Source organism: Lindgomyces ingoldianus (genome assembly GCF_010093535.1).
Source record: "Lindgomyces ingoldianus strain ATCC 200398 unplaced genomic scaffold BDR25scaffold_16, whole genome shotgun sequence".
Lineage (NCBI taxonomy): Eukaryota > Fungi > Ascomycota > Dothideomycetes > Pleosporales > Lindgomycetaceae > Lindgomyces > Lindgomyces ingoldianus.
In genome coordinates this window covers 719,234-735,482 of record NW_022985177.1, presented here as the reverse complement: position 1 = coordinate 735,482, position 16,249 = coordinate 719,234, and the positions used below count along the sequence as shown (strand labels likewise).

Here is a 16,249-nt window from a genome sequence, read left to right as displayed (position 1 = left end):
CCTAAACCCCCGCCCCTGTGTATGCAGCTGGCGAGAAGGTCTAGCTAGACGCTAGAAATATCTAAACAAACTAATAATTAAAGAAACTTAATTAGAAGAACTTTAGCCCCTTTATAGTAGCTTATATAGTCTTATTGCACGCTTACTAATTAATCCTACCTGACAGCATAAAGATACACCCTGTGTTCCACGTATTGTTGCTGCGCTAAGCAGCCCCTAAATCTAACTATCTACCTAGACAGCTAAACCTGCCACCTAAACCTATTATTATAAACAACAAACTAGAATACGTTGTAGAAAACATTAAATAGATCTAGTTTAACAAGAAAAAACGTACCTATAAATACCTTATAAAATAGACTAGATATAACTGTCAGATTTGCGCACCTACTGTCAAGACAGGAGGAACGCTTGACGAAAGCTGCTACATAGTACGAGCAATAAGCTCGAACAGTATGTTGCTGTAAATTGCAGCATTTTGCAGCATGTTGCAGCAAATTGCAGCATGTTGCAGCAGTTTGCAGCAAATTGCAGAAAATTGCAGCATTTTGCAAGCTGGTCGCGCATAGGGCAAGTGCGCAAGGGACTCAGATCAGCAAAACAAAAAGCCAAGCAACACAAGTAGAGCAGAAAAAGGATTAATAAATTAACACAATTAAGACAATTAATTAATTATCCTATACATTATATCTAAACCTATTATTCATCTTAGGAAGCCTAGAAACAGTGCTTTAATCTAATAATTAAGAGTCTTAGTGCCTCTATCAATACAAAATGGCCACCCAGCCTCCTTGAGACGCGACAGTCGTCCTTCGAGACCACACCGACTACAGAGCCTGGATGATGCAGCTGCAATTAAGATGTGTAGCGCACAGCATCTGGCCGCAAGTGGATCCTAAGTTGACCATCTAAATGATCTCCAAACTAAGAGCTCTAGAGATGCCGCTAATAGCTAAGTTTTCACCAGCCTCTAACATTAAAACGCCTACGCACCTAAACAAGCTATTAACAAGTAGTGTTAGAGCCTTTAAAGAAGCTATTAAATACTACAAGATTAAGGCTAACAAGTACAAGAGTAATAGACATAATTATAAAAGAGAGTAATTAAGCCTTTAATAGATTATTGTCTTTATCTAGTTAATAGTTAGCCCGCATCTGCAGCGTACATGCTGTTCCCTAGATTAACTACTTAGATAGTAGATTATAAACTTTAAAGCTATAGTAAGTGTTAATAACTAATTTAAATAAGAACATGTGTGTAACTAATATAATACATCTCTAAAGCTGCTAAGAAACGCGAGCATATAGAACCTGTAGCTAGCAGAGTATGACTACGCTGCTACAGAAGCAGAGACACAAAATGTTCTAGAAACAACGCAGTTTAATGCTGTAGCAAAGGACTTTCTAACTACTATAAATAAAGTTGCCCTTTATTAGTCTATAACCTTTTAGGAAAGCAAATAGTTTGCACTAGACATAAATTAAAAAAAATAATAAAGCGCTTTTAAAAACATATAATATTAAATTATTTAATACATATAAAAAAGCATAAAGCTGCCTTTATAACAAATAACTTATTATACTTTACTAAAAGTAGAAAGACTACCTAGGGCACAAATAAAGACGCCTATAGTGCAGAAGTTGTAATGTTAAGAAAATAAAGTAGACCTTAACATTAACATTATTAAGAAGATAATAAGAAGTTATCTTTAAGCTAGAAACTTACTAAAACAGAAGGCACTAAATGTCCTACATATAGACATATCTATGCACTAAAGGACTGCTTTTATGTCTATCTAGACAGAGCACTAGACTAGTAGATGCTAAATAAAAAAGTTAAAGAGCTTATAGTATTAAAGCATAAGCATAACTTAGAATTTTAAGGCCTACTAAAAAGGCAGCGCAGACATAATTTAAGAATACTAATTCTAAAGAGTTTACATACACTTACACTAAAGATATAAAAAGACTAACTTAAAAGCTAGAAAGTATTAAGAGTTAAGGCAGCTGCATTACTAGCTATAGTTAATTTAAACTAGAATAAATATCTACTAAAAGAATTATTTATTTTTAACTTAGGCTTAATATACTACATTATAAATAATTTTAATTAGATCTATAACTATTATCTACTAACACTAAAAGACTTTATTTAGTCTAGAAACTCTTATATATAGATTTAAAGCTATAGATTAATTACACTAAGCCTAAAAAGTAAGTATAGAACACATAGTTAAGCATACAGTCTTGTACTTTATAACGCTGCACTGTGCCTAGACCTGCTGTGCAACCTAGTCTTGTTCTGCCTACTGCAACAGAAAGGAATCTAGTAGGACACATAAGCAGAGCTAACTGCTTTAAAGGCCTTAGACAGGATAATAATTAGAGATCTTATAGAGATCTATAGCTAATAAGTGTTAAAGTACTATCTACTACAGAAGGGCTTATATTATACACACATAATTAACATAAGAACTAAACATAGTCTATAATAAGCATTAGTAGAGCTATAGCATAAGCGTCTAGGACACTCTAGACTAGCTACACTTTAACACCTTATATAGTAAGCTAAGAGGGTGTAAATTAAAAGAATTACAACAGTCTAATATAACTTATGTAGCAGAGCTAAGATACAACAATAAATTAGCTGCGCACTACAAATTAGTAATAGTAGACCTAGTAAAAGACTATTAATTAATTTCTATGCATATAAAGCATAAAGCATTATAAAAAAGCAAAGTTAAATACTAATTACTAATAAGTATTTTAGCCTTTAGTAAGACCTTTACTTTAAAGATAATAAGCCTACTAAATTAATTATTAAAGGTTTTATAATCTTTATTCTTTTTTTAAAGAACTATTATAATATTACTATAAAAGTTATTAAAGCTAATAATAAGATTATAATAGTAAAACTAGAAGTAGAACACTAGCTAGCATTGCATAAAATAACTGTTAAGCCTTTAGCACTAGATACACAAGCCTAGAACAGAGAAGCTAAACGCTTAGAGAGTGTAAATAAGAAGAAGTTATAGGCTATATAACTAGATGCTAACTTACTATAGAACGTATAGCTATACATTACTAGAGCTGGCGTATACCTATACAATTAGACGCTAAACTATGCTAACAACTAGAAGACACTATATAAGATCTTCTTTACATAAGCAGCTTTAAATAATAGAGTTATTACATTAATTTAAAAGCTAAGCTTTACACATCTAAAAGCCTATAGCTATAAAGCATTTATAATAACTAATAACACACATTAGAATAAATCTAGGCTACAGAGGCTAGACCTAAAGGCGTAGATTAGATATCTAGTTAGGTACTAATTATTAAACATCTACTATATATAGATACTACTACTAGTAAAAGTAATCTATACACATAATATTATTTTTAACAAACACTTAATCTTTAGTAGTAAGCCTAAAGACTTAATAGATAACCTTATGTATAACATAGTAAAGGAAATTACTACATATATTAAAATAATTAAGCTTCTAACACCTAGTTATTAGCTAAAGACAGAGTTGTTCTATAAAGACAATACTATAGACAATACATTAAATTTTAACAAAGTAGACCTACTAGGCTACTATTAGAGAAGGAAGATTAGAGATAACTATTTATCTTCTTTAAACACTCTGCTACCTGCAGCATTACTTATGCAGTTAATAGCTAGAGCAGCACTAAAGCTAAGCTAAATAGGGTTGTTAAAAACTGTACTATAGGCTGCAGCCTTTATAGCTAGCATAAGATTTAAAAGTGTAAGAAAGTATAGTAGCAAAACGCTAGATAAAGCAGCATTAATAAAAATGCTATTTAAAAGAAAGACACTTTATAGAAGCTAGCTGCTACTTTTACTATTAACTTAAAAATAACTAGAGAAGCACCCTTTACATAAGATGTTTAAGGCAGTAGAAAGAACACACCTAAACAGTTATTAGACAATAAAATCCTAGACAGAGGTCTAGATAAAGCTAATTAAGGCAGCTAGACAGCAGATTCTAGATTATATGTAGGTGTACACCTACAAGCTTAACAAGCACTATAGATTATAAAGATGTAAGGCGTAACTAGTAGTCTACAGCAATTAATAGAGAAACATTACTACACAAGATACCTACACTGCTACCCTAGCAGGACGCTTATTTTAAATGCTAATAGTAATATTTGCACACTTTAACCTAGAGCTTAAACAATATAATGTAACTAACATGTTTATACATGCAGCAATTAACTGTGATATCTACATGCAAATGCTAAGAGGCTATTAGAAACTAGGTATAATACTAAAGCTTTAAAAAGCACTATACAGCCTATAAATTTCTTCTTTACTCTAGCAACACTATTTTATAATAACTTTTAAAGGCCTTAGGTTTTTAGCTGCCCTATATAAACCCTACTACATAACTAAAGCTAGAATATTTGTCTTCTTTTACATAGACAACCTTATTATTGCGTACAAGAAAGGCTCTAAAGCAGATGCACAGCGTGTAGTAGACTAGTTACAAGAGAAGTATACCCTAACAGGAGGCAAGGACCTATAATAGTTCCTAGAAGTTAAGATTATTAAAGATTAATAGCAATAATTAATTTAGCTATTATAGGCATTATATATTAATAAGATAGCTAGGCTAGCTAATAGAAAAAACCTGCAGCATGCTACACCTATAAGTAGGATTAAACTTATGCTGTAATCTAGTTTTACAACCCTATTAGAAGTAAATTAATATTAGCAGAAGATTAGATCTCTGCTCTTTGCAGCAGTTACTATAAGACTAGACATTACCTTTGCTACATCACGCCTTGCACAGTTTCTCACAAATCCCGCATCTAACTATTAGGATGCAGCTAATCAAGTCATCCTGTACCTACATGCGACACAGACGTACGCACTCTAATTAGGAGGAGAAGACTACTTTATAGTAGTAAGCAATATGTTATTTACAGATAATACACTAGATAGGAAGAGCTTTTAGGGCTATGTTATTTAACTATTTAGCAGATAGATTGCATAGCAAGTAAATAAATAAGATATAGTTATAATGTTAATAACAAAAGCAGAATTACTTGCACTGTTCTAAGTTGCTAAGGAAGCTATGTTTACAAAAATGCTTCTTAATAAACTATAGGTTAAGCTGCCTAATTTAACTATTATAATCTAGTGCAACAACAAGCAGACAATCTAACTAGTAAACAAAGAGATATCTTGACTTTAAACTAAGCTCTAACATGTTAACATCCATAACTACTAGCTCTAACAGGAAGTCTCTTGACAAACAATTAAGGTTGTCCATGTCCCCTCTAGCAAGATGCTTGCAGACAGACTCACTAAAGCGCTTCTAGTCAGCAAATGGCCAAGCTTTCTTCAGCAAATTCGGCTAGTTGACGTCAGGGAGAGGATAGTCAGTCAGGAAGCGGATATGGAAGAGATTGAAGCAAGAATGGAAGCCCTGGAAGCATACTAAGGTTGCGCAATCGGGAACTAGCTTGAAGCATGTCCAAGCTGAGGGGGTGTGTCAGATTTGCGCACCTACTGTCAAGACAGGAGGAACGCTTGACGAAAGCTGCTACATAGTACGAGCAATAAGCTTGAACAGTATGTTGCTGTAGTTTGCAGCATTTTGCAGCATGTTGCAGCAAATTGCAGCATGTTGCAGCAGTTTGCAGCAAATTGCAGAAAATTGCAGCATTTTGCAAGCTGGTCGCGCATAGGGCAAGTGCGCGAGGGACTCGGATCGGCAAAACAAAAAGCCGAGCAACACAAGTAGAGCAGAAAAAGGATCGATAAATCAACACAATCAAGACAATCAATTAATCATCCCATACATCATATCCAAACCCATCATTCATCTCAGGAAGCCTAGAAACAGTGCTTCAATCTGACAATAACAAACTGTTGTAGGAACCCGCAGAAGCCCTGCAAGAGAACTCTGCAGTAACCTAATTCCACGCCTAATACCTATCTAAACTAAACCTGTACCCTAACAAAGACAACCTAATGCTAGAACTACTAATGTAAAGGATTCCCTTCCTAATAAGAGGGGGGGTACTGTCACAGTATCCTCCCTAGATCCTAGACATAACTGTATTAGACGCGTACTAGAGTATTATTAGTGCACGTCTAACATAAACATAACACAACACAGACATAAACTTAAGCATAAACTGCTTTAACACTAACTAAACCTAGAACAGGCTTAATTTATACCTAAAGCGCTTAGACTTCTAAGCTAAGTATTTAATTGCTAATTTCCTTCTAAACCTTCCTGTTCCTCACACAACGTCTTGTACCTACTATAATACCTCACGTAGTAATTAAACTAGACCTCTGTGAAGCTCTATAACCTTACTCGTGCACAATCGTGACACTAAGTAGGCCTTAAAATTCTAAGTTATACTTATGCTTTAATGCTATAAGCTTTTTAACTTTTTTATTTAGCATTTACTAGTTTAGTGCTTTATCTAGATAGACATAGAAGTAATTCTTTAGTGCATAGATGTGTCTACATGTAGAACATTTAGTGCTTTTTATTTTAGTAGGTTTTTAGCTTAAAAATAACTTTTTATTATTTTCTTAATAATATTAATATTAAGGTCTACTTTATTTTCTTAACATTACAACTTCTGCACTACAGGCGTCTCTGTTTATGCCCTAGGTAGTTTTTTTACTTTTAGTAAAATATAATAAGTTATTTATTATAAAGGCAGCTTTATGCTTTTTTATATGTATTAGATGATTTAACATTATGTGTTTTTAAAAGCGCTTTATTATTTCTTTTTAATTTATGTTTAGTGTAAACTGTCTACTTTCCTAAAAAGTTATAGACTAATAAGAGGCAACTTTATTTATAGTAGTTAGAAAGTCCTTTATAACAGCATTAAACTGCGTTTTTTCTAGAACATTTTATGTCTCTACTTCTATAGCAGCATAATTATACTCTGCTAGCTATAGGTTCTATGTGCTTATGTTTTTTAGCAGCTTTAAAGATGTATTATATTAGTTACACACGTGTTTTTATTTAAATTAGTTATTAACACTAACTATAGCTTTAAAGTTTGTAATCTACTGTCTAAGTAGTTAATCTAGGGAACAGCATGTACACTGCAGATGCAGGCTAACTGTTAACTAGATAAAGATAATAATCTGTTAGAAGCTTAATGTTTGCAGTTACGGAGCTCTCCATGCGCTAGCCACCAACACTCCTTTGGCGTACTGCTGCCTAGCAATGCCACCTGCTGCAGCCTAGAGCTATTGGTGGCCTTAAGTCACATGATGGGTTCATCTAGTACTATATAAACCCGTAGTTGCCCTCCTTTAGCAATACAATCCAGTTCCTCATGTCTTTGGTGCTCCACATAGCTTCACACTTAATTACTCTCTTTTATAATTATGTCTATTACTTTTGTACCTGTTAGCCTTAATCTTGTAGTATTTAATAGCTTCTTTAAAGGTTCTAAGACTGCTTGTTAATAGCTTGTTTATGTGCGTAGGCGTTTTAACGTTAGAGGCTGGTGAAAACTTAGCTATTAGCGGCATCTCTAGAGCTCTTGGTTTGGAGATCATTTGGATGGTCAACTTAGGATCCACTTGCGGCCAGATGCTGTGCGCTACACATCTCAATTGCAGCTGCATCATCCAGGCTCTGTAGTCGGTGTGGTCTCGAAGGACGACTGTCGCGTCTCGAGGAGGCTGGGTGGCCATTTTGTATTGATGGAGGCACTGAGACTCTTAATTGTCAGATTAAAGCACTGTTTCTAGGCTTCCTGAGATGAATGATGGGTTTTGGATATGATGTATGGGATGATGATTGATTGTATTGATTGATTGATCCTTTTTCTTCTTTTTCTGCTCTGCTCGTGTTGCTCGGCTTTGTTTTTCCGGTCCGAGTCCCTCGCGCACTAGCCCTATGCGCGACCAGCTTGCAACATGCTGCAATTTGTTGCAAAATATTGCAAAATGCTGCAACATGCTGCAATTTGCAGCAACATACTGTTCGAGCTTATTGCTCGTACTATGTAGCAGCTTTCGTCCAGCGTTCCTCCTGTCTTGACAGTAGGTGCGCATATCTGACAATAGAAAAAGTAGTTTAGTGTAGTTTTAGTAAAAGTAAGTAACTTAAGTGTCTAAGTAACTTGCTTATAGAGTACGTTACAAGATTTATTCTCTCTAACCTACTTTATAATTATAATAAAAAAACATTATTAGAGTGTGTTAAGTAAGATATTTAAGCTATATAGGAATTTAATTAAACAGGTGTTCAACGAGATATTTTATAAGGATTACACTGAAAAGGCGGTCGAGCAGTAATATGTCGGCTCCGCCGAAGTCGCAAACCAGCCAGTCGATATAACTTCTCTGCCATAGCACACCAAGTATCATCTTTCCCTGATTTTTGTTCAAAGAATATCATCGCCATCTAAATGTGACGTGTAGCACTGCTAATAGAGGAGCTGAGCGGCGTAAGGAGGAAGAAAATATTAAATAAGCTGGGAATAATAGACTCTTAGATTTGAGGGAAAGTCTCTAGTGTAGGCGTCAGCATTCGCAGTTCTTCCGTTCTTGACTCTTGTAATCAAACTGTTCTGTCCTGTACTATGCCTTATGTCATGCTTCGTGCTCCTGAGGTCATCCTGAGGCCGCCAGCCCTGTGCGCCTCTCCCTCACCCGTATCCCTGCCGTGGAGTGCATTTTATATATAATTCTGCCTTTTTCGGTATGCGGTACTACTCCTATATAACCCAATTTAGTGTTCTGGTTCACGTGTCCCGCGTACACTAGCCTAATTAATCTTTATGCCTCTTCTTCCACTCTAGCGGTGTCTTCTCGGGGTGAAACATTTGCAACAGCAGTCGCATACCAGTATCCTTCACTGTGTTCCGAGCACGTGTTCTCGCTGCGACCTCGTCCTCCCCTTTCTGCCTCACTGGTACTACATAGTGCTCACAAAAGATGGAAGCCATGACAGCGACGTGCTCCACTTGCGAGAACTTCTTTCCAGGACAAGTGCGCATGCCTTCTCCCCAGGGAATGTACGCACCATGTTCCGGCATTACAATGTGTTCACGGTCATACACGGGACCATTGCCAGGCTTCGTCTGAATCCATCGGGACGGTTTCCACTCCAAACCATCTTCGCCCCAATATCGTGGAAGTGAGTGGAGAGCGTTGATGTTCACAATGACACGTGTACCGGCAGGAACAAGGACGTCCTGCTCCCCGATAGTGAGCCGGGCAGCCTGAGTTTCGGTTCCCTTGACGATACTGAGCAATGGATTGTACAGACGTAGAGTCTCGAGCTACACATTAGGTCAGCGAGGCAACCGCAACGAGGAATTGGAGGACCCACAAGAACAGCAAGAGTCCGCACTAGCCTAGGGAATAGTTCGTATCTATTCCCCAGGTCTTGCTCACCATTGACGACATAACTGATTTCCTCGGATATCCAGTCTTGCACCTCTAAATGTCCAGCTAAGAGCATGAATGTGAAGGCAAATGAGTGTGCTGTGGTGTCATGGCCGGCAAAACTAAAGACGAAAACGTTTCCGATGACCTCCTCGGGTGTAATGAGCTTTTCGTCCGTAGATGCGCGAACTAGTGAGCTGATGAGGTTGCCCCTAGCCTTCTGACCATGTTCGGCTTGCGAGCTCTCATTGAACATGTCCGTCATATAGCTTTTGAACTGATCTGCCGCCTCGCTGAGACGTCCAAGTCTAGGAATGAAGGCCAAGCGTCTAACAAGTCCCTGTCCAAGCGCGAGCATCAAGAGTGCATCGTGTAGAACGATTGCGAGTGCGTCGCGGTAACTCAAGGGTCCTTGCGATTTGGCCTTCTCATGGCTGCCCCGGAAATCAAACGACTTGCCGAATGCAGCATGAACAAGAACATCCAGCGTAAGTGTTCTCGTATCGTATCCGAGGGTGCTGACTCCTTTACTTCCCGCCGAAAGCCAGTACTGGAGCATTTGCTTGCCCTGCCGAAATGACTCATTCCAAACAAGAACATTGCTCTGCTCATTGAAGCTTGCTGCACTGACCTTTCGTTGTCGCTGCCAATTCTGTCCGTTTACCTATCAATAATGTTAGCCAACGGCTATACCAGACCTTGGAACGGCAGGTTTATAATAAATTGTAGACACCCACTGTGGATATATTTGGTCCGAATACGTCTAAGAACGCCATTAACTCCCCAGGTCGCGCGAAATCTCCTTGTCTCTCGCGTCGTATGATGTCATGAGCGGTATCCGCGTTGCACAGGTAGATCCAATTCTTTCCTGGGGTCGCAAACATGAAAGCATCTCCTAGCTCAAGATGGGCTCGGGCCTTCTCGTCGAACTCCCAGCCGATATGGCAAAATCTGGTAAAATACCCATTGCCAAAGGGAATGTACTGCAGAATGGGTAAGAAGTGTCGAGCGAGAATCATCCATATCGGATTCTCGGGGCTGATGGGGACAACGATGATCGGAAGGCCTACTTTACACGCCTCACGATAATTACGAGCCAGATTCCAGATTGTCAAGACAAAGAAGAGAAGAGGGGGCAGAAGGATGCTCCACAATAGAGAAACTGACATATCAGGCAGATGTCTACACTCAGCGCATGGGCAAAGAAAGATTGGAGGGGGGAATGACAGAGTAACAAGCGGTAGTGGGAATTGAAGTCGCGGGAGGTGGCCTTGCCATAAAACACGCACGGTCGCTTACCTCGCCATAAAGGTGCATACGCGCTTGATGAAGTTAATTAATTAACGTGCAGGAGAAAGCCAAGCAATAGGCAATACTAGACAGGGTACTGTTGCATAATCTAACTTGTGCTGCCCCACTCGCATACACATTTAACCTTGCATAAATGCTCTAAGTTAGTCAAGCATACCTGTTTAGACTAGACAACGATAATAGTATTTTATTGCGATAAATTATTGTTCTTATTAATATATTATTACAATTATTATAATAAAAGAGTAATTCTTTACACAGCGTTAGAATTTTATTAATAATTAGCCTTTTATTATATAACAACAATTCGACTAAAATCTATGTACTTTATATAATATATCAAGTATTAAAGAATATTTGTTATCTTTTAGTCTTACAATAGGTTTCTAACTTTAATTATATTAAAGTTTAGCTATGCTGTATTATAAATAATTATAGAACAAGTGCTAGAAAATACCTATTGTAGCTTATTACTTATTAGAGAAATTAATAGAATATTAAAAGTTAAAAAAATATACATAGCTACTTTTTTATTATATGTTTTAAGTCTACTACTTTATAAGTAATACAATAGCTGTTGCGTTTGCCAAAAGGCCAACCTTCTAGCTAGCGCAGCAGAAGGATATATATAGACGGATAGCTGTACGCGACAATAGCTATATATAATAGTTATCAAGTTTCTTTTAACTTTATAGCTAGTAGTTATTCTTGTACTTTTAAAAAAATTATTAAAAAACGTTACGCTTTTTTTTATTTATAGAAAAGTTAATTTTACATTCTATAAGTTAGTGTATATATTATATAAAAGAAAAGGCTTCTGTAAAGACTTTTAGAAAAATTAATTTTAAAAATGCTAAATTTTTTAAAAATATTTAGATTTTTTTCGCTAATTAGATTTTGATTTGTTTAAAAACATTATATAGACTATTAAATATAGAATACAACTAATGCTATAGTAAAAAAAAATATTAACTTATTATTATATCTTTCTAATATAAAAAGTGTATATTATAGTTAAGCTTAAATTATTATAAAAAGTTTCTACTTTTAAAATAAATAAGTATACTTTATATAAAAAAAAATTATATAACTAACTAGAAGATTTTTAAGCTACTAATAAATTATTTTTAAACTATTAAATACTTTTTCAAGTGTTATATAAATTTTTTTATAAATGTAGATTAGCTTTTTTAAAAATTATAAGAGAACTAAAAATATCTCTTTTATTTATTATATTAGTATTAACATACACTACAAGTAAGTTGCTTATATACCTAAGTTGCTTACTTTTACTAAAACTACACTAAACTACTTTTTTTTACACTAATATATTTCTAATAACCTTACTTAAATAAGTTAAAAGAATGTTAGATATAGCTCGCTATAAGAGGTATCAAGTAGGAAACACAGGTCACAGAGAGGGAATGCAGGATAGGGGGGTGTAACGAGAGAGAGTAAACCTTAGAGTCGGAGGCAGAGGCGCAGAGGCCGAGGAGCCTATATACCCCGTGCCAAGCTCTTAGGGTACTCAGGGGTTAGATAGCTGTAACATAACTGTAACACTTACACTTTAGGCTTTTAAATAAAATGTAAGACTTTTAAGTAATATGCTATAGCTATGTATAAAGTCTTTTAAAAAATAATAAATAACTAATACTGTCTGTACGCAGCAGCAGCGTTACAGTCTAGATACTAGTTATTGCGCATAAGAAGAATTACATAACTATGTCACATAATGCTTGTGCGCGAACCTCTGTGCGCGAACATGTAGATATTCCCCTATTCCTCTATACAGAAGAGAAGACAGGGCAATAACTAGAAACCTGTTGTCCCCACTCTACCTACTTTATACGCTGTGCACACTGTACACTACTCTTACTCTTGCTACTTAAGTGCTTATACTGTAAGCAGCTAGCTAAAAGAGCTTATTTAATAAATACACTAGATAACTTTTACAAGCTAATTTAATAGCTAACCTATAAAAGCTAAATAATAATAAAAAGTAAAAAATTATTAAGTATATACCTAAGTAAAATGTGTAAAGGTTTTCTTTTTAGTTAGTAGCTATAGATAATATAGCTAATTTTTTTACATACTAAGCATAATCTAAGCTATGTTAGTATAAACTAGCTTAGTATATTTATTAAGCATTATTAAAAACTTAAAGTAAAGTTTTAAGCATAAGTATAGTTTGTAGATATTTAGCTTATTATAAAGCTTATCTTATAAAAGTTATACATATTATTATTCTAGATACTATACTTAGCTTTAATATTCTTTATAAGGCTAAACTAGCTTTAAAATACTTTAGAACTTTTATAAAATACTTTTTTATAGTTATACTTATGCTTAAACTTTACTTAGAGCTTTAAAATAACATGTAATAAATATACTAAGCTAGTTTATACTAATATAGCCTAAATTAAGCTTAGCGTGTAAAGAATTAGCTATTTTAGCTATAGCTACTAGCTAAGAGAAAAATCTTTACATATCTAGCTTATGTATATTCTTAATAATTACCTACTTTTTATTAATACCTAGCTTTAATAAGCTAGTTCTAAATTAGCTTATAAAAGTTATTTAGTGTATTAGTTATTTATTATCTTTTAAAAAACTTTATACATTACTTTAGTATATTACTTAAAAAGAGCTATATTTTATTTTAAAGGCTAAAGTATAAGCTAAATTTAATATTTCTTTAACATATCTAAGTAGTGTTATTAAGAATGTATTAGTGTAAAAAAAAGTAGTTTAGTGTAGTCTTAGTAAACAAAAGTAACTTAGATGTATAAGTAACTTGTCTATAGAGTATATTGTCGCGTACAGCTATCCGTCTATATATATCCTTCTGCTGTGCTAGCTAGGAGGTTAACCTTTTAGCAAACGCAACAGTTATAAGCCTAGTTCACAGCGTAGTGTAGATGGTTAGCGCTTGAAAATTTGCGCACCCCTGCTCCACTAATAGGATTGCATTATCCTGGAGCACTGCGTGTTTAATTCCTACGCTTAGCAAAGAGCATTTAGGCAGTGCGTCTATTACAGAGGCTACCTTACTAGATCTGTCTCTAAGTTCTTCTGCTTGGGCTAGGAGGGTGTTGAGGTTGTTTCAACATGTTTCACCTCTCTCGTTCCACAGTTCAAGCTGGGGGGTGTGTCGCGTACAGCTATCCGTCTATATATATCCTTCTGCTGTGCTAGCTAGGAGGTTGACCTTTTAGCAAACGCAACATATATTTTATAGCTTACTTTTTTATTTTTATTTTTATATTTTATTTTATTTTATGTTTCTTTTGTTATCTTACTACTTTTTTATAAGTTTATTTTTATTAGATACAGCTATTTCTTCTTTCATTACATTATTACTAAAGAGATATGCTTGTATACTAATGTTAAAATTTTGTTTTTAGTAGTAAATATAATTCTAAAGAATATTATAATTAATCTAGCAATATTTAGTAAGTATGCTAATATTATATAATAAAAATTATTAACATACTTTATAAGCAAGTTAATTACACACCTAGGTTACTTACTCTTAATAAAACTATACTAATGTAATAAGGTAAGCAACCTGCTTGCTAAGTTTATACTATATAACTTTCTCTACTACACTAAAAGGTACGCATAAGAATACTTAAGCTAAACATTCTTACATAGTATAATGTTTGCAGTAGTCACACGATAGTCGGATGCGTCGGATGCGTCGTCACCATGAGTCTGTTGCCAAGACTCACCCACTTATTTTGCATATATATAGACTCCTACACAGGACTTCTCTAGAAATACATTCAATGCAGTTCCTCATGCCTCTGGTGCCTCACATAGCTTCACATATAATATCATATATAGATAACGCTAGGGCTAGCACTAGCACTAGCGGTTACCTCTAGTCTGTAACAGCACAGGCAAGACAATGGGTCCGAATGCGGTATGAATCCACTTAGAGGCATATGGGAGTGCGTGGGGACTTAGAAACCTGGGAATGCTATTAACACCTAAGGCCTTGTACAAAGGGATAGAACGATTCTAGCAAATCGTTACATAGTCTAGCCTAAACCTCTATAAGCAAGAGAAGGCCTTTGTTACGGTCTATGGTTGGACCAGCGTAACTCCACCAGCAGTGCTCCACAATCTAGCTGAATTGGAACAAGGCACGTTTAGGGACCAGTCGGAGGACACGGAAGCGGCGCACCTGCCTAAGATCATGGAAGAATGCGCTGTCTAATAGGAAGGCAGGCCGCAAGTTTAGCAAGCTTAAGGGAGCTTAAGGAGCTCCCCTTAGCAGACTTACATGAACTCCACTAACTCCTCTTAGCACCCTAACACATGTATATAGTTCCCACATTAAACAACCTTTAAAAAGCGTGTTTAACATTTAGTTTATTTATTACATAGACTAAGTAGCATTTAGCTTTCTAAAGAGCTATAATACTATTTATATATCTTGCACTATATATACCTCTAACCCTGTCCCACAAGGACTGTTTAACCCTGGCCTCCCTACTGCCGCACATAGGGCAAACTACAATCTAGTCACTCTATACCACCCTCCATTAGCCTAATAGCCTGTACGTAGGACTGTACACCCTACTAGATTAGCCCCTTCTATCTGTCCTACTTCCCCCCTAGGAATACTAGAAGACCTAAGTGCTTCCTAAAGCAAGAATTATAACATTAAACACTACTCTTTTAAAAAGTATAGCAACCTCTTAACATAATTTAGATTCTAACATAGCCTACACTGCGCTATCTAGATCTATAGAAGTCCCTACCTAAAGTAAAGCTGTTCTTACAGAACAGATTAACTTAATCTAGGACAACATTAAAAAACTCTAGTAGATTAGTAACAAGGTTAGTAACTTATTAAAACTTAAGTAAAAAATAGCTAACCTTTAATAAAAAACTATAAATTTATAAAACCTTCTGCCTCTTACTAACCTTTATAAAGCAACTACTTAAGCCTATTAGATACACAAACTATAAGTAAAACTAGCAAAAGTTTAAAATATCTTAACAGATAAAGCAAGTGTTGTAGCTAAAAAGGCTTTAAAACTAGCCTCTCTAAAGCTTTTTAAAGAATTATTAAAAAACCTCTAACTATTCTTTACCTAATGCTACCTCTACATGCAGTACAATAAGAGAGCATTTTAGACTAATACAGAAATAATCTCCTAGATAGAATTACACTTAGAAGGCCCTTCTATAATCTAGTTCTAACCCTACGCTAACAACTAGATAGACTTTAGAGCTAACAGCGCCCTACTTAATTCTAAAATAAAAAAAGTGTTTAGTAGCATTAAAAATTTTAAAGCAGCTCTATTAGCTATCTACAGGACCCTAGATAAAAAAAGAATTGCAGCTAACTAACTAGACAATATAAGGCAGAGCAGCAGACTAGTCTAGAACTATGCAGCGCGTTTTAGGGAGCAAATAGCTATCTGCAGATAGAACAACTAGAAAGCCCTATGCCGCATGTTTTATAACAGACTAAATAAAAAAGTAAAAGATAAGTTTATGCACATA

General features: G+C 35.2%; 1 protein-coding gene across 1 annotated transcript; it reads right to left on the bottom strand.

The window, feature by feature from the left end:
* Positions 1-8,796: 8,796 nt before the first annotated feature.
* On the bottom strand, positions 8,797-10,603 carry BDR25DRAFT_286978 (cytochrome P450; the record flags this gene model as incomplete). Its single annotated transcript, XM_033688288.1, has 3 exons — positions 10,153-10,603; positions 9,360-10,079; positions 8,797-9,309 (listed from the first exon to the last, which is right to left on the bottom strand). The coding sequence occupies exons 1-3, from the start codon at positions 10,582-10,584 to the stop codon at positions 8,797-8,799; spliced, it is 1,665 nt and encodes a 554-aa protein (XP_033547609.1). The 5' UTR covers positions 10,585-10,603.
* Positions 10,604-16,249: the final 5,646 nt, after the last annotated feature.